The sequence below is a fragment of the Molothrus ater genome, chromosome 13, assembly GCF_012460135.2.
Source record: "Molothrus ater isolate BHLD 08-10-18 breed brown headed cowbird chromosome 13, BPBGC_Mater_1.1, whole genome shotgun sequence".
In the NCBI taxonomy this organism is placed as follows: domain Eukaryota; kingdom Metazoa; phylum Chordata; class Aves; order Passeriformes; family Icteridae; genus Molothrus; species Molothrus ater.
In genome coordinates this window covers 7596760-7621692 of record NC_050490.2, presented here as the reverse complement: position 1 = coordinate 7621692, position 24933 = coordinate 7596760, and the positions used below count along the sequence as shown (strand labels likewise).

The 24933-nt window shown below is 39.1% G+C and overlaps 1 protein-coding gene across 3 annotated transcripts in view; it reads right to left on the bottom strand.

Annotated features, from left to right (window-relative positions):
- Nucleotides 1-515: 515 nt before the first annotated feature.
- The window catches only part of RAB27A (RAB27A, member RAS oncogene family), a 30780-nt gene continuing 6362 nt past the window's right edge, over nucleotides 516-24933 (bottom strand). Inside the window, exons 2-7 of one of the 3 annotated variants that reach the window (XM_036389906.2) lie at nucleotides 20655-20772; nucleotides 8282-8454; nucleotides 6618-6703; nucleotides 5875-5978; nucleotides 5044-5167; nucleotides 516-2870 (exon numbers count right to left, since the gene is read on the bottom strand). In XM_036389906.2, coding sequence (XP_036245799.1) covers nucleotides 2672-2870; nucleotides 5044-5167; nucleotides 5875-5978; nucleotides 6618-6703; nucleotides 8282-8434 — 666 coding nt within the window. In that variant the 5' untranslated portion in view covers nucleotides 8435-8454; nucleotides 20655-20772 and the 3' untranslated portion in view covers nucleotides 516-2671. Of the gene's footprint in view, nucleotides 2871-5043; nucleotides 5168-5874; nucleotides 5979-6617; nucleotides 6704-8281; nucleotides 8455-12425; nucleotides 12488-20654; nucleotides 20773-24933 lie in introns of those variants that run through there. The other 2 variants (XM_054516281.1, XM_036389907.2) reach the window with 2 other exon arrangements.

The window sequence follows — 24933 nt, the reverse complement described above, 5'->3', positions numbered from 1 at the left end:
ACAGACCTTGACACATCTGAACAAAGAAGTCTCACAACACCCAGGGACAGCGCAGGACACGGACTGACATTGAACAACAGGAGATGTTACAGTTCAGTTCAACAGTGCTGGCAAAGTTCATGTCAGGAATGTATAACTATTTTATATTATTCTAAGAAATCCTGCGACAATCCATCTTAATGGAAACACTTTCCAAAACTTTGTTCAATTACAGATAAACGTCTCCATCTGACACTGAATGGAAACAACTTTTCTTGAAATAACAGTTTCACATCACCTAAGAATTCTTGTTTCTTTGTTTCTTAAAACCAGTACTAGTCTAGTAAGAGCAGTGTAATTTACTGTCAAGAAACATTTACTGTGATTTCTCCTGAGAGTTTAAAAGGGAACAAAAGTTTTGTCACACAATAACTCAAACAGATAAGTCTTATGGCACATTTCAAAGGCTGACATCAAAGCAATTTTATGTAGATCCTCTTTGCAAATAGTTACAAATAATAGGCATGACACAAATATGACAGTTTCAGTATTTAATATTTAATATCCAATTTAAACATAAGTATTCAAAAGGAAATATTTTTACACTATTTCAGTAGTCACTTAGCTCAATAGCTGGTTGCAATAATCCTTAAAGTTTTCAGGAACTGGATGGAGCTATAAGCACAAAAACTCCCATTTTAAGTTAATGCATGACAAAGTTCCACTGCAACCCTCTGAAAACCAAAGAGTTACATTAAAAGAAATTCAGACACTGAAGTACATTGAAATGTATTGTGTCTTACACTAGAGTTTCTTACTCTACTGGTCAGAAACATGATGGTAACTTCAAAAGGCACTCTGAATTAAACTACAGTAACTCCGGTCTACAAGCATTTTAGAAGTGGAGTAGAAAAAAACCAAAACCCTATACTCATATAAATTTCTTTTACCTCTGTCCTAGCCCCAGAGCAGTCAAATTATATTGCACTTTTAAAATATTCTGTGTAGGCTGTGATAAAAATCTAATATTTACACATTGTGTTTGTTAAAGAACAATGCATTACTGTGTAAAATATTTTAAGAACCAAGTTTAAATACTTACTCTTGTATTAATTAATATAACCAGAAGCTACATCAAATATTTTTCCTTTGAGCCTATTCTAGAAACGTTTTTGGTCCTTCCTTCAAAAATTTTGTAATGCTGCAATTCATGTTCATAACTGGTATCAATACTTGTCTGAAATTGCAGTAGTTAGAATATTTAAATAAATAAATACATAATTTCTAAAGAAGCAATAGCTTTGGAGTTCTGTAAACAAGCTGCTCTGGAAGGTCTGTAACAAGACTCAATTTGGCATGTTATGATTTTAATTGGCAATACCTTACAATTATACAACCTCTGCCAGGGTAGAAAACAGTTTGGTAGGCACATCTTATGAATCAGTCTGGGCAAAAGCCCAAAAAATACTGATTGTTTCCTAGGTCACGTGAATAAATAAAAATGGTTAGAGTAACATGATCCACTGAAACCAAAAATTACATTTATGTGATCCATAGCTGGGGGGAGAGAAAAATAACTATATTCTTTTTAAAATACAATCTAAAGGAAATGAACAAGCCATAAATTACTATATGGTAACCAAGATGTTCAGGACACAAAGGTTGGCAGAATAACATGAGCATTATAAAGTCATAGAAATACTGATCTACAGGTCTAGTATCTTAGCTGCATCTCACCAGAAGACAATAATCATTCATTTCTCAATCCAAATTTGAAGAAACATTCTCAATCTGTGTTTGGTAAAACAAATTCAGTGCGAAGCACCAACTCTGATGAAATTTTCCTGACATCTAGGTTGCCCTACATTCCTGTTAAAACATGAGTAGCAATATGAAAGAAACATAACAGATGCACAGTTATGCCATTTGCTTATAAATTTACATACATGCATGTTCTAGAAATTCAAATGATGTCAGGAGATCTCATAGGCTGCATTGGATGTATTTCATATAGTACAGTTGTAGTTTACATGTTCAATTATATGACATGCCCCAAGTGCTCGGTGTGCACACCCCTGTGCTTTTCTAGAGCTTTTTATTCTGTACTGAAGTGCTTCCCTTTGGTTTTCATCACTGAAAACTGATGGATTAGGAGAGCAAGAAAAAACTACTCTCAGGCTTTTGTGGAAAACTCAGGATGTGCTCTTTAGGATTGTTATTAAATGGTGAAATGATTAAATGTTTCTTTTTAAAACCAAGAAGCAAGTTGGTTATCTTGTTGTTAGGAGACACCAAGAGCTGTCACAATATCTAATCTAAATGCCTACTCTGTGTAGTTAATGGAGACTGCCAAGGGCAACTGCAAATCCTTCAACTCAAGCCTACCCTTTCTGGCTGCCCACAGAGACATGTTTCTGAATTTGGTAATGAAAATTCCTTTCTTCCCCTTTCCTCCCAAGCAGAGAATTAGAGGAACATTCAGTGCTAAACCAAATTGAACCTCTGTCCCAAAGCTAATAAACTGCATACCTTACAAATGAAGATCAACATTGTTTGAGAGAAAGCAAACAAAAATTCTTACAAAGAATTAATATAGCTCATTAAATAACTACACAAAGCAATTTGTCCCAAAGTTAAACAGGTAAGCTGCAACTGTACTGAATCATACACATGAAAGTTAATTGTAACTGGGCTAACAGCCACATCTGCCTTTTTCTTGCTCCTCATTCAGTTGTTCTGTAGAGCTGTGCCCATTGGAGCGCACCACCCCTTCAGGGATCCAGGATTTATCCACACATCGTTCCATGCGCTTCATTATGAGGTCAAGCAGAGTTTCAATGGCTTTGCTTACATTATTCCCATTTGCTGCACTGGTTTCAAAATATGGGATTCTGCAGGAGACAAAAAATATAACCTTACATCATACAGTTGACACTCACAGAAGAAAAAAAAAAATACAGTATTACTGCACACTAAGACTGTCACTGCTACTCCATAGCAGAGAGACACTAAGTGCTCAGTGAAATGCAAAAGGAATTAATGAAATGGCTGACTGGAGGTAGGGCAGAAGGGCAAACATTAATGGAGACCACAATTTACAGGGACACTTGTCAGCATGATTTCCCAAAGTTGTCCTCCTGAGGTCTGTTTTTTTTAACTCCATTCCCTGCAAGAGATGCAGTTACTCCAGAGCTGATATGCATAGAAATCAGTGAGGAGAACATTTGTGCACACAAGGACATATAAAGTAATTACAGGAGAAGGAAAGCTGCTACAGCCATTCCTCTGTGGGTAAGGCACTAAAGACTCACAGTGTGGTGGTACTCATCACTACAGAAGGTGACTTTCTTCTATTGACACCACAACTCTAAACTTTCTTACATAAAAGAAGAAATCTCAGTGCTCAGAGCATCTATGTCTTTGTTAAGAAAAGTTTCTGGCACCTTGGTTTCTAAAGTACATTGCTTGTTTCTTCACTGTTGTGGGTCAGGATGTTCCACTGTGGATCTGCAGCTATTGCTTTCTGCACAGAGTGCTCCCCACAGTGTGGTGCTACAGTGGCTGCATCTGTGTTACTGCCCAGGAAACTGATACCATCACTTCAGAATTTTAAGTATTTCTTACTTAACTTGCAAGACACAATGAGTGGCCAAAAGTCTCTTGCTGTGTCTGTGCAGGTCTCTTGCAATCTGTTTCAAATACACCACATTTCCATTTGAGGCCCTTCCACAGAAGGGGACATTGACTATCTCACACTTTAGTTACCAGAAGACTGTTCACTGCAGCAGGATTTATCTTTCCTTCCCTCACAAGAAAGTGACTCATAGCAGCCATCCTGTCTCACCTCTACAGGGCAGAGAACTTCATAACTGCCTACAGATTGGATGTGACCCACAACCTTGGCTTTTTTAGTTCACTATTCCTAAATTAAGTTGCATTTTCACCACAAAGATAAATACCTCATAAATCATTTTCAGAAGTCACATGCAAAGTGATTTAAGATATGGTCACATGCTATCAGCTGCTGTTTAAAACTTCTTGCTCCTTCACAAGGAGCTGGTTAAAGTACCACATGTACTTGCTGTTGTCTGTGTGACATGGACTTGACTTCAAACAAGCATTTTCACAGAAGTAAAAAGTAAGGAAGTATTACTGCACTAAACCATTTCTTTCTCATAGACAGATGGCTTCTGATTTGCCTCCAATGATTCTTAATGGCCAAGGCAAACTAATTTTGCCCAGTAAACATCATGACACAGCAGAAGACCTGCAGAACAAGGCAGCTTGCACTGAGGAGCCAGTGTTCCCACTATTGCCCGCCCTGTGGGCTTTACTTTGGAGCAGTTCTACTCTATCCCTCCAGACAAAGGTGGATTAGTGGTTGGAGCACATCATTTAACTGAGCTTTCATTTGAGAAGTCCAGTTCATGTGCTAGAAAATTGCTCCACTATGTGAATTAAAACACAACAAATGCATCAGATGATTTCCTTCAGAAATGTGTTTTTGATTCTCAGTGAAAAGCAAAGGTAATCCAAAGATAAGCCCCATGAAAGAGTTAAGGGAGTATAAAAGTACAAATTAATATCTGATAGGAACAAAGACTTCACACACTTCCTTCAGAGGCACATGACCTGTGCCTGGCAGGAAGGGGAAGGGCAAGGCTACCCTGCCTTCCTACTGGGCTGACTCAATTTTCAGACTCCCTGGGAGTCTATGAGAGTGCAGATGCCTCAGCACAGGTAAGAGCAAAGAGACCCCATTATTCACCTGCCTCTCTAAATTCTCTCTCTTTTCCAGAAAGTTTGTGAAAATTTACACTGTTTACTGCCAAGCAAAGAAGATGACCCAATCTCCTGTGCAAGATTACTGCAATACTAAGTACTTATTTTTGAGCAATGAAGAAAATAATAATTGCATACAGAAAAAAAAGATATCATACCAGGCAGTTAAGCATTCTAAAATGCTTATTCTCACAATAACCTTTCGCTATACAGAAAAAAAGTATTACAGAAAATATCTCATTCTGCTCTAAACACAGCAATAATTGCAATAAAGTTACTTACCCATATTTTTCTGCAAGTTCCTTAGCATCTTCTTCCTTCACCATCCTTTGGTCCTCCAGGTCACTCTTGTTTCCACATAACACAATGTCTGGGTTTTCACAGTAGGCATGCATTTGTAGCTGACCTGCAGCACCAACATGAAGAGGGTCACGAGTCACTCTCACACACACTCCCCTAGGAACACTACCACACACCAAGCCTGCTCTGCTGGCTCACAGCCCTGCTCCACTGGCCTGAGGAGCCACAGAACAGGTGGGCTTCCACTGTCACATACCCAGGGAAAAACCCAGGCAAACAGAGCCTGGGCAGAGTTAGCACAGAAACTTGAGCATTTGCAGCTGAAGGAGTTACACTCACTAAGCACCTACAGTGAGTGCCAGGAAAGGATCTGCTTCCCTCTACAGATGGATGATGCAGTTTGGGAACTCCTTTGCCTGGATATACCAGGCTAAGTAAGATTTGCCTTCCATTATGTTTTGCTGACAAAGCTTCAGGTGAGCCAAAATATTTTAGCATAGGCTTCCCACACACTTAAATTACTGAACAGCACCAGAGCCAGGGATAGGATATGGTCTCAGCTTTCTTTTATATAGGTTAAAATCCAAGTTCAGTAGGCAAAGCTGAATTTCAGGCAAGCCCTAGAAGCCATCACTAGCAGCTATTAGAATTATAATACAACATTTACATTATTTTACCGAGAAAGCCAAAAAAAACAGTATTTTAAGCTCTAATTCTCAGTGAGACTCCATATTTACAAACATAACCCCCACACCCCATTTCACCCATGCAAAGAAAGAAAGAAAGAAAGAAAGAAAAAAAAAAGAGCCATACTTATCCAGTTCCTGACATTCAGAAAGCTTTGCTCATTTGTCAGATCAAAGAGCAGAAGAAACCCCATGGCATCTCTGAAGAAAGCTGTAGTCAAGCTACGAAACCTAGACCAGCAAAGAGAAATTAATTTGCTCATCTGACAAGTTACTTGGAAAACATAATTGCTTACAATCAAAGAAGAAGTGAGGTAACTTAAGACTGAATGAACCAGAAGGAAATATTCATAGTTGTTTTGCTGAGGCAGAGGCTGTGTAAGAAAAATTGCTAACATTGCTGTGGCCTGATCAAGGCCTAAGGAATCAAGGAGACTTGAGTGTGAGAGCTTTAAACAGTCTTCCACTATAAAGCATGCCTTGATCAAGATTCAAAAATTAAAACAATAATTAAACTCTAACTTTGAACAAAATTTTATCCCCTGTACACGTCAGTCCTTGAATGTAAGATAAACAACTACAAGAATGCTAGTCTTTTGATAGGCCAATAGAAAAGAATCCTTTGAGATGCTTTTGCCTGTCTGACTTTCCCAAGACATGAAAATATTTACAGAAATTTCAGAGAACTTTAAAAAGACAAGCTTTAAAAGTATCTATATGTGCTGGCTATGAAAAAAAAAAAAGACTAAAAAGCAAGAATTACAGGTTTTGTGTTCTACAGTTGTAAATTACAGTTAGAATTTACTGGGTACCCATAGATAGCTTTCCGTTGCTGTTACAGTAAGCTCTCATTGCAATCTTGGGCCATACCTTTCCTGCCCTGCAGTGTCCCAGAGCTGAAGATGGATCCTCTGTCCTCTGCCACCAACACCATCAGGCCCATTGGGTCTGTACACCTGGAAGAGGTAAATTTGCAGGACTGTTACCAGTCCAGCTGCTACAGAACACAAAAGAACTGACATTTGAAGTCATTAAATGCAGCAAAATTAGCACTGCTGATGCACAGATGCCAACTACAACTCAATCCTCTGCTTTGTAAGGCAAAAGTAGTATGAGATACATTTTAATATTGCATCCAATTAAATATTTAAAAATAAGGGTAAAAGGGAAACTGCAAATCCAGGGCCCAATAGACTAGGGACTACAGATAGATATTTAGAGCCACGAGACAATTTTCATATTTTGATTTTCTGGGTTTTTTACTACCTTACATCATGTTCAAAATAAAATATAAGAAAGCAACAATGCCATCTGGCAATGTATTTGTAGTAGTAGCAGAACCTCATTTGCAAACAGGATATACTCAAGAGATAATGACATCTCTACTTAGCTGCCAAAATGCTGCTGAAAAATTGCTGAGGGTAGATCTTATCAGATCACAGCTTATAAAGCAGAAATTGGATGATAAAAATAAAGGCTGAAGAGTTTGCTCAGCATGAAAAAATAAATAAGGGCATTTATTAGTCTTGGAAGGATCAGATAAAAATAGATTCATTTCTTGTTTAGAATGCTTCAAGTTAAGTCATCTTCGTTACCTTCAAATGTCATTGTATCTAAGCTTACAAGAGCTACAAACAGATCTTCAGAATTCCACAAATTCAGCAAGTTTATGTATTATAAGATTCAAGCTCTGAAGCCTAAACCTTATCTTGAGTTATCAAATATGCTAATCAAGTAAACCACCATGTTTACGATCCCACTAAAGGGAGATTGACTTATTCAAGGGACCAGTTTGGCATTGAACTAAGGTATCTAGTCCTTGAACTACTGTGGTGCATGTCATGCACCAAAAACCAGTCTGCACAATGCCCATTACCCCATCCAGATTTCTGGACAAAGGAAATCACCAGGCTACAATGAAAGACATTTAATAGCTGTACATAACAACAAAAAGCTTGTGCCAACTCCATTTCTCAGAGCAGTAAGGACCAGCATCCAATTGGTTATGGCATTCTAGTGCTCAGTTTCATATGAGAAGTACATTTGCTTAGTTTAATAACAATTCAGGGGTTGAAAAAAGCAACCTTATATTTCATAATTTTTCTCTGCTAGTGGTGACTGCTTAGGAAGCCAGATCAGCTGCATGTTTAAAAAATTTGCATTTCATTTGCATGTTTAAAAAATTTACTGCACCATTGTTCAGTAGCCATTTCAGTTCATACCCAGCAAAAACATTTTACTACAGTTCAGTCCTTCCTGGTGAAAAGAGTTCAACAGTACAAGTGCTACTCCAGGTCCTGTGTGCACTCGTCACAGAGTTGACACACTCATCAACACCTGCTGAGCAGAAAGAAATGGTTTCTTAAAGTCAGCTCTTTAACTTCTGGGGAAATGAGTCTGTACACAGCAATGACAAATACAGCCAGGTCAGATGAGGCCTTTCCTGTCACAGAATGAAGCACACAATAACACTGATTGCAGGCCTGCACACAGACAGACACCATTTTCAAGTAGCACATTTCATACAAACTCACCACTCTCTTTTCCCGAAAGTCAATGCCCACCGTTGTGATGAATTTGGAATTAAATTTGCCATCTGTATATTGGTAAAGAAGGCTGGTCTTTCCTACTCCAGAATCACCAAGTGCTAGGAATTTTATGAGGTAATCGTAGTCCCCATCAGACATAGTGAGAATTCAGGCGGCACCTTAAAAAGCAAAGCAAAAAGGAACAGTTAGTCCAGAGCTCTGCCAGGACGACTGACAAATGTTTAAAACACAAATCACTCCCTGAACTACAAAGCAGCAAGTGGTGGGGCCAGTTCTGTGCTCCTTTACACCAACTTCACTTAAACTCTCAATTGCACAAATTACCAATATCAAATGCAGCTGTGTCTGAAAAAAGTGCATCTTTAGTTTTATTGCATTCCTCTTACTGGAAAGGGAAGGCAACAACACAATTCTGACTTCTTCAGGCAAGACTGAAAATCAAGGTCAAACTATTCAAGGTATCTGGAACAGAAACTGCAGAACTGTTTTTAATCCTCTGGAAGCTGGCAAAAGCTTCTTAATTGTACTAGCAATGCAATTTTCATACTCACTATGGAATTAGTAACAAATGAAAAAAAAGATTTTTTACCAAAAAAAAGAATTTTTTTCCTGCACTGTCCACTATATTTAAACAAATTTTAAAGTAATTTTCTATTAATAGCTATTTTTTTAGTCTTGAAAAAAAAAACCTTGAGGTTTTTGTTTTGAAGAAGAATTCTCAATTTTTAAAGTTTGTGTTGTGATGCGAACTAGCCACTCAAACTAAATGTTGATCCTGAATTGACATTAAACAAACACACACATTTTTTTCCATGGCTCATTACACATTTAAGAAATTTCTCTCTTTTTTCTGCCTTTTTAAAAATAACCATATTCTCTATAGTCTGATCTAAGTGCAGGAACAACTAAAATGTGTAACAAAAATCACTGGACTATCTCATGTGTACTAGAAAAGCTGATGTAAGTGCACTGGCACTTTCCTGTTGAGTAGCTACCGAGCCTCCCTCCCCCAAAACAAACAGTAGAGAGCTGCCTTGTGCTGTATTCAAAGACATGAACATGAAAAGATAAGCCCAAAATAACCACTCTAAAAGCAACAGAAAACCGGCATAAAATTGCCTCTTATGAAGGACGGAAGAAGATGCCAAAAATACAAAAAAAAATAGACTATGAAACAAAATTTTGAAAGAGTAATATCTGCTGTTTCAACTGTAAGTATTTTTGAAACTACTTGTAGCTTGAACTAGATAAAGATATTAATTTCAAGTCAAACACTGCAGTAGTTTACATCAATGGCAAAACACCAATTAATTTCTTGAATATCAACTCACAGCTTGAGGTCTGGAACAAACTGTGTCTCCAGCATGTGGGCGTCAATCACCACCATTCAGCTAAAACCATAACCATTTAAAAGCTTCACACCTTTATAATGGTCCCGCTCTTGGTTACAAGTCAGAACTGTGTCTGCTTGATGTGGCCATAAGCAGCTTACTAAAAAGCAGAGACTGGTCAGATTTACCCCAGATATTCCCCAGCTGAAGAGTCAGTGGAAAGCAGCTAACACGTTTTTCCATTTTTGAAAAGCACTGAAGTCTCCCTTTCCCAGCTCACGTGTATTTCACATTATGCCATCAATGCCAGTAAAAGCTTGCAGGAAGGGGGTTTAGGTGACAGAGTTCACACTCACCACTACCCCACAGCTGGCTAATTCACATCCTACTGCTGTGTTTTAACCAAGTTTTGCAATAGAGTAGAAGGCTGAAAGGGAGAGCCCTGCAGCAAAAATTATCAGTGAGCATTTTACAAAAATGCACCACAACTGCAGGACTGCAACCACATCATAGGTCTGAGGGAGCAGTATATTCAAGTAAGCAAGATGAACAGGCAGCACAAACACTGACATAAGAACATTTTCAGAAGAAATTAAGAACCCTGATCCATTAGACACACTCACATGTATCAGCAAGAATAATTTTGGGGCACTTGTTTCATTTTTTAAATCCTCTCTCCTGTTGGCGAAGGGAAAAAAATGTAAAACCAGATCAGGTATCTTGTAGCTCTGCCAAAGTCTTTTCATTGAAATGTACCAGAAGAAAAGGAAAAGTATTTTAAAAAACTGAGATGGATTTTTTTAAAGACTGCATTTTATTTAGACTTCCGTCTCACACATGGTGTTTCCTTTGCCCTCAGGTTCTCAAAGGGCTAAGAGCTGTGTAAGCTCATCCTCCACTCAAGCACATGTTCTTTCAGTCTCAAGATCCCTAAATTAATTGTTGCTTTTAAAAACTTAGATGTAAATCTTAGGGCCAGTATATTACATGATGACAGGCTTGCTTCATGCCTTTTGCTGTGCTATGCCACCTGCACAGAGGTTTTCTGTTGGGTGGCTATAGGTGTACAGAACACACTTTTATTAACAAGTACCAATGACAGTGCAGCTGATCACTGCTGATTTACCATCAGCAAGACCACACAGAGGAAGGAAGGGCACTGCAGCTCTGCCACGGAGCTGTAGGGAACTGTTACAGTTCAGCTGCACCTTCCACTGGACAGGGCTGTGTGAAAGCTCTGGCCAAAACAGAAAGGTCAAGACTAGGCAAAAAAAGGTATTACTAGTGTCATATCTGATTTGTAAAGTGTCTGTCAGGACAAACACGCCTCATTATTTGGTCCACTCAATTCTCCCTGTGCTTGGTAGAAAATACAATTTCCAAAGGACTGACAGAGGGTGAGGAACCCTTCACAGGAAGGGTTCTAAAAATGTCTTCTAAAAGGTTTGCTTGAGAAGGAAATTTTCTCCTCTGGTTTTGAAATGCACACACCTCTCATTGCACCCCACAAAGTCAATCTATTATTCAAATATCTCCAGGGAGTGGTTCTTGTGAAACCCTGCAGAGTTAACCTATCCTCGGAGACATGTAAAGAGCTATTTTCATAGCAGTTTCAAGCCTTGTCCTCCTCCCTGTACAAATATTTAAAAAGTGATCTCCACCCTCCACTTCCGAGACCTGCAGTCCTAGTGTCCAGACACATTCAGTTTCACATAACAGAAATAAGAATAGATTCACTGGAAAGTATATTCACAGCAGAAACTGCTGTGAAGCTTTTAAAAATCAAAGCCCTGTTACTAAAACCCATCCCATTTTTTCCTTCCAATTTTGCTTTTTTTTTTTTAATTAGGCTTTATTGCTTCACACTTTCCAGTCTTTCCTTCCACTTTTCCATACCTCATATAACAGGAGAGTAGTAGGTAGAAAACGAAGATTCTGAAAAAAACTAATGATACAATTAGAATTCACCAGGTCACCAAAACAAAATTGTTCCCAAATCTTACTTCTAAGAGTAAGAACTCCTTGGTTAAAAAAAAAAAAAAATCACCAATGGACACAGTTTTAAGCTCCACATCAAGCCCTCCACAGTTTTGCCTGTTGTAAATCCCTCCTGAAATCCCATTCAGCTCTGGCTTTGCACTTTGCCTGGTATGCAGAGGGACAAGAGCTATGAACAAGTGCTGGAAAAGCTCCACTGGCCTTTTCCATGGCTGACAGGACCCCCACAGCCAGCATTTGAGCTGTGCCTGTACAGCTGCTGCTCTGGAGCCTCCACACACACAGATCAGGCCTTATCAAGAAGGGACTCTCTCCAAATCAAGTGCTCTTCTTGTTCCCTGCATTTCCTAGTCTGAGGTACTTTCACATTACAGACATCAGTGTTAATGGGTTAATCTTTTTGCCTCTGGGACACAGATATGACAGCACTATTGTGTGATAAAACATTCCAGACTGGCAGATTTGCTCCTGTATAAATTAAAGAAATTGGCTTGGCATGCAGGATTTCCCCCGTGCAGTATGGGAATAGGGAATATGCTTCCTGAACTGGCCTTACACAAAACATGCAACTCTTGTGCTGCTACTGAGCTGATGGAAAGAAGGAAAAAGGAAGAAGGCAAAAGAGATGAAGACATGGAAACAAGCAAAAAACCCCAACAAAACCAAAAACAAAACCAAAAAGCATTGATCTGCAAATAAAAACATGCACACATACACAGTGTAAAATTCAGGAAATCTGAACATGCCCCTAATCAGACAATCCTCAAGCACATCAGTTTAAAGTAAGGCATACCACTTACCCCAAACTCTGCAAAAGGAACAGTTAGGGCACACTGGAGATAGTACTTCCAGCAGGAGTACTTTTCCAGCACCACCTCTTCAGCACACAGCCAAGAGGCTTACGTGTCAGCTGTTTGCATCCACGTTGATGGGTGCTCAGAGATAAAGAGGTGTGCCCGTGTCTGTGTCTAGGAGGGTGCTGCCTCACTGCATGGCTGGCAAGCAATTACACAGCTCACATGTCCCTTTTATTCCTAGAGGCAAACAGCATTTCAAAAGAGATTTGTGCAAGACCTGCCTTGGAACAGATCTAAAGTTGCTGCAAAATCACCCACACATCTTTAAACAATTACATTGTTCCCAGCAGGGGTTTTCATTCAAAAATGCAATAATGATGGATCACACCTGCTCAGTTATAGCTTTACATTTTTTACCTCTGGTGTGAGAATAGAGCAGTCTTTAATGCAAACTGTTTCCTTTCTGTTGAGGCTCCGTGTTGGTGATTAGAGTTGACATGGGCAATGGGGAGAATGAAACCAAAATCCCCCAAAGACAGAAAATGAAGACACTACAGGTCTCTCGGTGGGATTTGTACAGATTTGATTCTTCTGCAAGTGAACATCAATTCATACAATTTTTTTTTCACCAAGACACTACACAAAATTACACTTAGAGTGTTTTATGTGTCACTCCATCTGTTCCAGCAGAAAAACTGAGAAAGTGATGCAGAGTGCAGAGGAGTAAGTCAGTAGTCCTGTCACAGCAGCACTGCCACCACACTGCAGCGAGGCAATAACCACATTCCTGCTCAGCCTCACCCTGCTCTGGGCTCCAGCAGCAGCCGAGTGCTTGGAGAACTGGTCAGTCAGACACCAGCCAGCTCTGTCCAAACAAGGGACAGACACCTAAATAATGTTCCTGCTTAGTCAGCACTTGCTTAGATGTGCTTTGTTAAAACCTGCCAGATCCATACAAGTGGAATATAAGCACATCATGACAACTGTTCATAAACTCAAGTACCTGTTGTGCTGGGGGAAGAGAACTAATGAGTATGCACTTCACCAAAATGTTCTGAACTGCACTATTGTTTTTCTTAGGAAAATGTGTGACCTGGCTTACTTTAGTTTTGGTCAAAATGACACTTTCTGTGACTTCTGGGCCTTTTCTGTAACATAAACAACATGAAAAAAAAAAATCCTCGGTTGCTTTCAATTGTTCTGCCTGACATTTTACTGTCACAATGTTTTTAGTTTCAACTGTAGACGAATTCTAAGGAATTGCAGGATCACTGTCCAAGGAGTGCCTCTTTCTTGGAAAGATCTAAATAATTTTAAGGGTGCTCAAAATACATAAGAACTTGCAAAACTAGGTACAAAAACACAGCTAGGAAGGTTTAGCCTCCAAACACTGATGTCACTTTTACTTGGCTGAAGGTGCTGTACAACCATTCTTCACTATTGCTGCAACTGCAGCATTTTGAGAGCATGAACTGATGGGCACACAAAGCACTGTGAGAATGAGTTACTACAGGAGATACAGAAAATGATGATCCCACCCAGAAAGGGGGCACAAAAGGGGAGCAGCAGGTCTGATGTGGTGAGAACCTTGCACAACCGGCCAGGCAAGGAAACAGCAGATTCTGGACTATGTTTCCAGAAAATCAGGAGACACTAGGAATGGAGAAGCCAGGAAATGAAACAACAGTTAGTTTTGCAATTGCATTCGCATTTCAGCATCACCAAACCAACAATCAGGCAGCTGGATTTCAAAGGTTATCTCAGTTACACAAATGAATGAAAAGCAGCATGGAACTGGAAAAAAATAAAGAATAAAGGCAGGAATGTTGCAGTTGGTTATTCAACACTCCCCATACAGGAGGATCTTCATGCAGCTTCAACTTCTGTGCAAAAAGCACAGCACCATCTCTGTTCCCTCATCACTTCCTAACATGTTCATGCTCCATGGTAAGGAAATACTGTAGATAAAGGAAGATTTGCAATGCTATTTGATGAAAACAGTTGATCTGTCCCCCTCCTGGGAACAAGAGCTTTTGCCTCACAAGTTGCCTCTTTGCACTCTCATCAGAAGCTGCTTTGAAACATCTGTATAAAGTGAATCAACTCCAGAGTAGCTGGGGAAAGTAAAGCAAGCATTTTTAATTTCTTTTAAGCAGTTCCACAGTACTTACTCATCCTCACCATTCCCCTCTTCCTCTAATAAATGCATTAAGCCACAGTGGCTTCCAAGTGCTTCCGTGCTTTTTCACTAGCTTCTAAACAGGAAATTCAGAGCAATGCTCAGCACCTCCCTAATGTGACAATCCTGACCACTTGGGGATCCACCTCCTTCCTCACAGGCCAACCTTAACATCTGGAATATATCATTGCACTGTACCTACTCTTCACAGGATCAAGGAATTATGAAGGACAGTCTTACACAGATACACACATTTTCCAACTGTTTCTGACAACCAGGAGCCACAAGGGTCTCACCCACAAAGTTGGTCATATTCACAGGTGGGAAATATTCATGACTCTGACCACCCACCAATTCAGCAGCACTTTCAAACTCAGAAGGGCAAGAAAAGAGAGCACACTATCTCTGCCCACAGAAATAACCACCAAAGGGTAAAGGAGAAAAGAACCACACAGGATAGTAAGAATTGCATATTTCTTTAAGAAATTGTTTGGTTTTCCAGGAGATAAAGATCTCCAGCAGATAAGCAAACACATGAAAATGCAGAATAAGAGGAATCATAATTAAAAAAAAACGCTAAAAATCTAAAAGCTGAAAAAGGAAGCAGTTTCATATGTGCAGGTAGAATATTAATGAAATGGCATCTCAAAGAAAACATGTGCAGGTACTCATGCTAAAGGAAGTGTTAAGTTGTGCTCTGCCTATATAGGTGATTCAGTAGACTGCAATACATGTCAGTCAGCCCATCCTCTTTGTTTAATTCCATTAAAGCACACACTGTAAATGGCCAGAGGAAAATATTTGCTGCTTCTTAAAAAAACCTGATATAGACATAGATATATTTCTCTTTTGGAACAATAAAGTTCTCAGCTATCTTCTACTTTGTTTCATAGGCCAGATAACCTAGAATACAGAAAATAATTCTCCAAGAGGTTACACTGCCAAGCTTATGAATGATACCAGATACATCCTGCATTAGAGAGGAATAATCTGGCAAAATAAATTACCCTGATTAGGACAATTAGGAGTCAATGGAGAAGCTCAGCTACCAGACACCTGAAGATACTTCCTAATCATTGTTAGATAAAAGTGAAGACCACACAAATATGATACAAATGGGACTATAAAACCACATCATTCATCTAACATGATGTGGGAAAACAAAAGGGTGAGGCAGGAAAGAACTGCAGTGCAGAATTTAATCCACCTTTTCATCCTTTGGATTGGGAAATACATGGGGGTTTTGTTTTTCACAGGAAGTAAACACTTTTCCTTGCTAATCTGGTAGTTAATTGGAAGATTCAACAACATTATTTTCAGCAGCCACTGCCATTCTTTAGCATTATTGCTTTTCTGTAATATTGAGATCTAAACTAACAGGGGTCACAGTATAGAGGATTTCTAACATTCTGTTCTTCTAGTTACTTCTCAGCAAGTTAAATGCTTTCTCATTATTTAGGTGCCATTGAAATACCCAAAAAGTTTTTCAGTCCATCAGAAGTTTTCTGAAAGCAGCTAATCACAAGGCATCGTGGCCTTTTGGAGCAGGACTAATGTCATCATTCTTCCAGCAACCAGTGAAAACATCCTGCTCCCCAGAACATTTACTGGTTATCAAAGTTACTGAACAACTAAGCCATATCCATTTCTAGTGAGATGGAAAACTCTATTATCTATGAATACCAGGCACAACATTAGGAATAATAAGTTACTGGTGAAAATATTTAATCAGTGGGATTTCTTAAATTAATGTAACAAAAAGGACAAAATAAGTTCATAGTTGTCTGTGGGAAAGCATGGGAAACTGTCAGTTAAAACCCTGTCCAGCAACTAGAAAAGGTCATTCTTCTACTCCTCAAATCCAGCATCACAGGACAGTCAGAGATGCCAAGCTAGGAAGGGTACACGATGGACAGAGATGGAAGGATAGATCTAGACTGATAAAACTGAGGCTCACAGCTAGCATTCAGTTCTCCCAATGTTTTAAAGATCAGAAAATCTTGTCAGAAGCATCCTTGCAGGTGCAGAGCTCACTGGACCTACCTGAGGTCATGCTGCCATGGGGAGGCAGTGAGAGCAGTGCAGGCTGGCAGCAAGACACTTCAAAGAGTTTGACAGGTGAGTGGCAGCTGTGAATAATCTGCTTCTAAGAGGTCTCAAAAAGAAACTGAGCCTTTAATTTCAGAGTCTGTAATAGCTACGGTCTGAGAAAGAGATTTTTCAGCCAGTACTGAGCAGGACTTGTTCAGTAAATATGTTTGGAGATAGTGAGTGTATGTGATGCTTCCATGTCTCATAAATGCTATGAAAAGATTAGAAATAACTTGCTGATAAGACACTGGCCATAACTTAACATGCCCATTACATAATAAAACACCACTTCTGTCTGAAATAGGCTGTATTCAATAGGCCACACCCTGTTCTCTTCAGGAAGTCACTAATAGCAAAGCAGAAATCTTCACAGGAATCTTTGTGTGACAGCAAGACACAGCCACTTTGGAGCATGCTTGTGGCTCAAAAGTGTGACTCAAACTAAAGCAAAGCTAAAACTACAGTGTTTGAGTGGGCTTTTCTTTCAGGAATTGAAAGCCAAGCCCCTGCTTCCACTCTATCCTCCCTTGAACAGCTCTGGAACTGCAGCACAAATTACCACTGCCCAAGCCTTCTCCTGAGGCCCTGCTGTCTGCCAAACTCCTCAGACAGTGCTTTGGCAAAATGCTGGCTTCAATTCCTGTCCTAGCACAGCTTTCTAGAGCCTCAGGAAGGCATAATTCAAAAGAAGCACAGATTAGCAGCCTGATCTCCTCAACACAAAGTTTCCATTCAAAAAGCCTGCTGTTTTTCAGCCTGAGTTGCCAACAATATTTATCTCACTGCTCAGATCAGAATCCTGTAATACAGCATGAATTATAGTTAAATCCTGATACACAGCAAAGACTCCTGAGATAAACAGCACAGCAAACCAGAATTTCTTACACTAATTGGTGTTATATAGGAATATATGAGCAAAGAAAGCAAAAAGCAGCACAAGTCTAATGCCACAGTTTGCCCATACCTTTCCTTTTAGGTATTCCCAGATGGAGAGAGGGCCCCAAGATGGCTGTAGAGTAAAGCCTCATCTGAAACCTGGCAGCTGTTGCCAGCTTTTCATGCTGTAGGTGCCTTCCTAAAGAATTCTTTCACAACATTTTATGCACACAAAGCATCCTCAAGTTTCACTTGAAGTGACCTACAGTAACAGGCAATTCCCTACCTCTACCCTTAGAAGCCTTCAATTAAAATTCAGAATGGTTCTGTCTATAGCTAATAAATGGCTTAGGCAGCAGTGAGCTTACAGAACAAGCACCTCTATAACCTAAGTTCCAGAAAAAATACACAAAGCTTTTCTATGAAAATAAATTGCCAGTCAGAATGCTCTAATTGATCCAAGCAGTGCAGGTTTCCTGTTGAAAACTGTGTCAGGGAAATGTGTATGCAATTATTACACCATACAGTGCATACAGACTGTGCTGGCTTGGTGAGACACCAAATAGAAATGTTGTATGCTTGTGAGGAACTCAAAAATCTCACACAAACTGCCAAACCAACTTCACAGAACAATTGTACACCATAACTGAGAGAGGCATCAAACCTCTGAAATGAAGAACAGAATAGAAAGGTAAGTAATAGGAACAAGTCACAACAAAATGGGAGTATGCAATGGTACTGTCCCACAAGAGTTTCTATATGAAAAGTCTCATTAAAGTAGGTGCTGGTGTTTCATCTTCTGCTAAAAGACTGCAGCATTTGGTTTGATTTTAAATCAGTGCATGTGATTTGCTACAGAAGAAACTAAGAATCCAAGAATGATATTTCAGTCTCAAAAATAAATTAAGTTTGTGAAAAAAGAAAATCTCAGCACTAATCAGTACAGCTGGAGTGCCTATAGTGGAGCTGAGCTAACCAACCCACTCCCTCCTAGAGAATTGCCTCACCAAGATCTCAGTTTTTCTATTTATAACAACAGTTGTATCACAATGTATCAAAACATATTTTTTAAAATAAATTTTATCCCTATGTCACAGTATTTAAACAAATTCAGAAGCAGGAACTACACTGTTTCTTAGTTATGAAGTAAAACATTTTAGAAGACCAAATAAAAGTTACTCCTTTTGCTCCTTCCCATTGTCTAGAGCTTATTTTTCTCCTCCTACTAAGATACTTCCAGATCTTTTTCCATTAACTGCTTTTAAGATTTTTGAGGTCATTCTAAGTTTTCTATAGATTCAGAATTTTTGTTTGTCTTCTTTTTTTTAGCTTTTTTTTCTTAAGGAGAAAAAGTTACTATTTCTCTTTAATGCCATTGTTAGTGACATGCTTAAAGAAGCCTAGCTGAATTAGATTCCCAGCTTGTTTTTACCAGGCTTAATTACTAAGGCTACTTTGTTTAAGACTGTTATAAATGAAAGATGTGAGAAACATGCAATTATACTGAAATCCAGGAAGACTATGGTGAAGGAAAGGGTAGCAGCACCAAATGCTAGCATATTGTTTTGCAGTGTAAAAAAGAATGTTCCAACATGATCAAAATTTAATCCTCAAATAACTTATGCTATTAGAAAACACTGCACTAAAATGTGCTAGAAATAGTTTCTGTAACACATTCAAAATGCACATGTAATGCAATAAATGAAAGTATTATGTAACAGTAAATTACAGTGAAGCAGCTACAACAACCAAGCCATCCAAACAGCACAGGAAAAACAAAAACAGAAAGCCAAGCATCACTGTTTACAAAATCCTTTTTCCCATTCATTTTATATAAACTTTTCATACACTGGGGATGACTATAAGGAAACAGTAAGAAAATATGTTTATTGAACTACATTTATTAATGTCTCACTTCTCTGTCATAAACATAAGTCATCTGTTGATCTGGAGGAGAAAAGTCATCTTAAGACATTCAATGCTAGACATCAAATAAAACCCTGGGAAAGCCTTGTGACCTCCAGAGAAGTGGAGAAGAATACTGTTTTCTGTTCTCTTATTTGCAGTTTATAAAACTGGAGTCTTGATTCATGATTAGAAAAATGCTGGTAAACACATGGCTAGAAAGGATGCTTGATTACAAAATCATGCTTGGGGTGGCATGGCATGACTTAGTCAGGTGGGTACATATATTCTGAGTTTCTTCCAAAGGAGAAACAAAACACAGGAATAACAGCCCACCTTCCTATTGCTTTTATGATAATTAATTTTAAGATTCAAGTTGTTACTATATGATTGAACAAGGAATGTGAACTAGATGAGCTCTCATGGTTCCTTGCTAGTCAATCTTTTTTTATAATTAAAAATAACAGCCTGTGCAACACACCACGTTCATGCATTTTATCATCCCTTTAGCAAACATGGTAACAAACACGTTGGTGCACAGGGCAGTTAAAAACCCTGTCATTCTAAAGGACTGTTTTATTCAGTATAATTTATCTTTAAATGCTAATAGGAACACAGGAAGAAACAGAGGGGGGAAAAATTCAAGCAGTGCAATATTTGAAAATACTGAGTTATTTTGTTCAGTATTTTGAATGTTTTTTGCACAGCACACTCTACTATCAGGGGTCTAATTGTACCTTCCCTGCAGAACAAGTTTGCCACAGAAGACAACGTAGGCTGATGATTTGGGACCGGAACAGGCATCTTATGGCTCCTGGATCGAGACATAGCTCACTGCAGTCATTTATTTATTTTATTAATAAACTTCCCCTGGTTTGTATTTAAGTCTGATTTATTTATGAAAAGCAATGATAAATGCATACAAAAGAGCTGCAGTTTTGTCATTTAACCCCAAAGTCTGTGTTACATAACCCAAGTGTACTCCCCAGCTTTACTTTTCCCTCTAGAACAGGAGGATGCAGCAATGCTGAACTCTCAAAATCAGAATATTCCAGGCAGCTTGTTAAAGTGCAGCAACAGTGTTTCAAAACTCTGAACAGAACAGCTGGCACAGTCAGCTCAAGGAAAACAATGTGATAAATCTTCTGAAAATAAACAGAGAAGAGAAAGTGTTTACATACCTAGGTTTAACAGCTGTGAATGGATCTGTAGTTTTCCAAATGTGCTTCACTGACAAGTTTCCTGACACAGGTCAGATCTCTTGAATACCATAGTCATGCAAAAAGAGCCATTTCTCATCTACAGGAAGCATCAGCAGAGAAAGAAATAAAACCAAAATAGTGTAGTTCAGACTAATAGTTCTAACATTCACAGGGCATGGGAAGCTGCCAGCCCCACACAAGCACCCTCCCCACCTAATTACATTCAGCTGCTTGTCATGTGGTCTTGCTGACTGATCAAGTGATCTCTTTTCCCCCTTTTAAAGTTAGCAAAGCAGCTAACCAGATCTCCCTAAACCAGGTAATACACCTCGAACCTCTGCATAAACTACTGACCCTCCTCCTTGTCTTAGGGAGAGCAAGTTGCAATGTGTGAGCACAACTTTTTCTAAGTATACCAAAAAAATAAAATACAGCAAACACAGTAGTCTCTTATATTGAAATACAGAGAGCACCAAAGTTCCCCAAACTGGTTTTACTTCTCACCTTTACAGACAGCAGAAAAAGCTACTGATTACAAAACTGGCAAAGACACCACAGAGAGAGACCATGTGAGCAGAATCTGGAAGGATTTGGGAGGACAGTGGCAGCTGTACCATTGGGCTTTGTAGGCATCTGTATCCAGTGCTTTCTGCTGAACCACTTCTGTTGGCAACAAGCTCCAAGAAGAGATCAGAGTGAGGATGTTGCCAGAAACTTTCTGAAACACAGACACTAAACCTACAAGCTCCTGTCCCTGCACGGTCCTAAGAGACACATGCAGACATTTTAAACATTTAAATAAATGTTTAAAATGGAAATAAAGCTACTGCTTTAACATGTAAACCAGCTCTTCAATGAGTCAGTTCACAAGAGTCAGAATCCACAGGTCTGCCCCAGTTTCAGCACCAGTGTCTGCACCAGGCACTCACTGCATGGAGAGCCCTGCACTGGGATGAGACAGGACCTTCACAGCCCCACGAGGGGGTCCCCTCTCAGGCACCCCAACATTAGAGATGCTCACAGGAGAGCACTGAAAGCTGTGGACAAAGCAACTTTGGCACTCACCGTGTAAGATTTAGCTGATGTGAGCTTTTGCAGACAAGTGTCCTTGCACATCCTTTCTTGTCTCAGTTTCTTTCCTCAAGCTGCTTCAAGAGCAGCAAAGAAAGGAAATTAAGGTGGTGTCTCCAGCTAGTCTCCAATCTTATAATTTAAGAAGTGCTGCAGACAGGCTGCTACAAATATTTAATATATGGATTCATCTACCAGTAACAAAGACAACTCCACAAGCTTCTTAACTCTCACTTGTTTCAGTGCTCAACTATCTTGACTCTTTTCATGTGAATCAAGGCAATTTTTTTTCCTTGCCCTGGTGAATATCTAAGTTGTATAATACAGAGCTGGAACACTTTTTCATGCCCTGCCTTAGCATTTTTCCAGCATTAACTAAAATCCATTTCTTTGACATTTGCTTACAGGTTGTAATTTTTTAAAACTCTATCCATTCTTGGCTCAATCCAATCTTCTGAAAATTTCACCAGTTTTAGAGGAAAAGGCCCTTTTTTGCTCTCACATGCAATTAAAAAACAGAATTGTGTTCAATTTTCAGCAACATGCACATTTTTAATCTTTAACTGCTTGCTTCCCTGATCAATACCAGTACATTTGCTTAACTGTGAAGAAATATTCAGACCACAAGCACACTAGAATGTCTGGTAACTGCTCCAGAGTGCAGAAGGAGGAACAGGATAAGAAGTGTTGACAGACAAAGCAGCAGTTCTCCTGCCATGTTGCAAGCAGCCCTGGGGGGTAACTGCACACACACTAAGCACAAATTGTCTGGAAGCCTCAACTTCAATCTCTCTCAATGTAAATGGAGCTCAAACTCTTCCATATAGTCAGATGTTTGCCATCTTTAATGGGAAAACAATTCATAAATAATCCCCAGACTTCAGTGTTTTATTTCAGGATGAAATGAGGCTGCTCAACTTGTCTCTTACCAACTTGGTGTGAAGGACACCAACTAATTCTTCCTTCCTTCCAGGCAAGAGTTTTATCCACAACAGTAAGACTTTGCCAGAAAGGTACAGCTAAAATAAAGCTTTCTTTGTGAGGGTGAAGTTATGCTGATTTCAAACTAGGAGTTATAAACTGGAAGGACATCAATATTTGGTTATTTATAATCTCTGTTTTTAAACAAACACATTTGCAGCCTCTCAGCAAGTGCTGCACAGGCAGCTGAGGCAGCCCTGCTGTGGTGGCAGGAAGCAAACACGAACCAAGCAGCAACAGCTGGAACAGGAACCACTGCAGGCAGCCCAAGGTGAGCCTTCCTCCCACTGCTACCCCAGTCCTAGGGGGCTGAAGGAGCTTGGACAATTTCTTACTTTATGTAGGGCATCAAAATTACTGAAACTGTGAAATGTAGTTTTAAAGCTCCAGCCCTACAAAGGAATACCTATCTGCTCAGTTACTCAATATTCCCAACGTTTTTACAAGTTTTATGAACAAGATTATCTGGATGCATGGAATTTATGCTTTACTTGTAAAACTTTTCTATGCTTTACAGGCCTAGGAATTTAGGAGAAAATTTGAGGAGTTAAACACAGTGAACAGTGTGGAGCATTCTTCAGTGTAAGCATCAGAATATTTGCCTTCACACACTCCTTGAGAAAAGTTGCAGGTGTCCAAACTGTCCTGTAGCAGATGTTTCTCCTGTAAGAAAAATGCTGGATTGTTACCTGCCCCCAGAAATAAAGACATCTGCCACTGGAGACAGGAATAAGAGAAGAACTGGATCTAGTAACAGCCCATTTCAGATAATGCTACAGAACACATCCCTGTTTCCAAAGCCAAGAGCAGTGCCTAACATCAGTGTCATCTGCCCCTGCTCTGCAGTAGCATGCCAGTACTTCAGGGCACAACTGAAAGGACAAGATAAATTCCATATAAAAGACTTTTTTCTTTTGCTTTCCTCTCACCAATATCCTTTAAAAATTAAAAAAAAAAGACAACCCACACTAACAAAATCAGCTTTCACATCAGAACTGTTATAGATGAACTTTGCCAGGACCAAATCATGAAATATCCCTTGAGTGATTAAAATAAAAGTAGGTCAGGCAGGTCTTCCTGCTACCCATAGGCACAACTGCTAAATATTTAGCAATATTATAGAGTAAAGTAAAACTTTCATTATGTTCTTTCAACTGTAAGCCAATCTAGGCAATTTCTAGTAATGGTGACAGAGCTTTCTTCTAGCATTGCATGTGATAAAGCATTGGCATATTTAAGATCTGTAGCATTTTACATAAAAAGGAGGTTCTTAAAAACAATCCACTCCAAGAGAGTCTCCAGATAACTAACTTGCAAGAATTACCAGGGTCTCTTCAACAATAAAAAGTTAACAGTAAAATAATCAACAAATGAAAAGCATCAATTTTGCTTTCATGGAACACCATACTGCCTAAAGACAGGAATCCTTTGCAGCTTCTGGGTACTCAGCACTTCAAAAAACTTTAGACCAAACTCTGTCATCGAAAAAAACATCAAAAGACTGCTTCCCAAATGAGATTTATATATGGTTATATTTGACCTCAGAAAAGATTAGTAAAATTATCCCAAACAAGTGATTCTAATTGATCTGTCAATTCTGTCAAAACTGCAATCCTCTGCCTCCACGCCACTTTGTATTATGCAGTCTGTCCCAAGGCAAAGCCAAGTGGAGATGCCTATTCCAGATCTGAATCAAAAGGGGAAGGAAAGAACCCTTTAATATTTGAATCAGGTTCTCTCTTATTACAGTTCTGAAATATCAGAAAGCAAACAGTATTAAAAAATACTGTTGTACATGTCCCTGTATAAGATGGTACAACACCAAGAAATGGTCAAACCAGGTTTATTTAAAATAGCAATAAAAAGTGTATGAATAAACATTATTATTTGTTTTGAGTGAAATGAGCAAATGTGATCATTTTGTATGTAGGAAATTGTATTTTGGCAACATTCACACTACTCAAATTACATAATCTGTGCTCAAAAGAACATTTAACCTAAAGATGGATGAATTATGATGTGCTACAGTTCTTCTGTGAGACTGTGTTGGTTCACATTTTGTAAGACCTACGCAGTGCAGGCCTGAGTGCATGAAGAGAGCACCTGGAGCAGCACTGCAGGAGACACCAGCAGCCCTGCACTGGGTGAGGAGCTGTAAAAGCACACCAATAATCTGATGTCTCTATCTTCAGCCTGAAGAGCTACA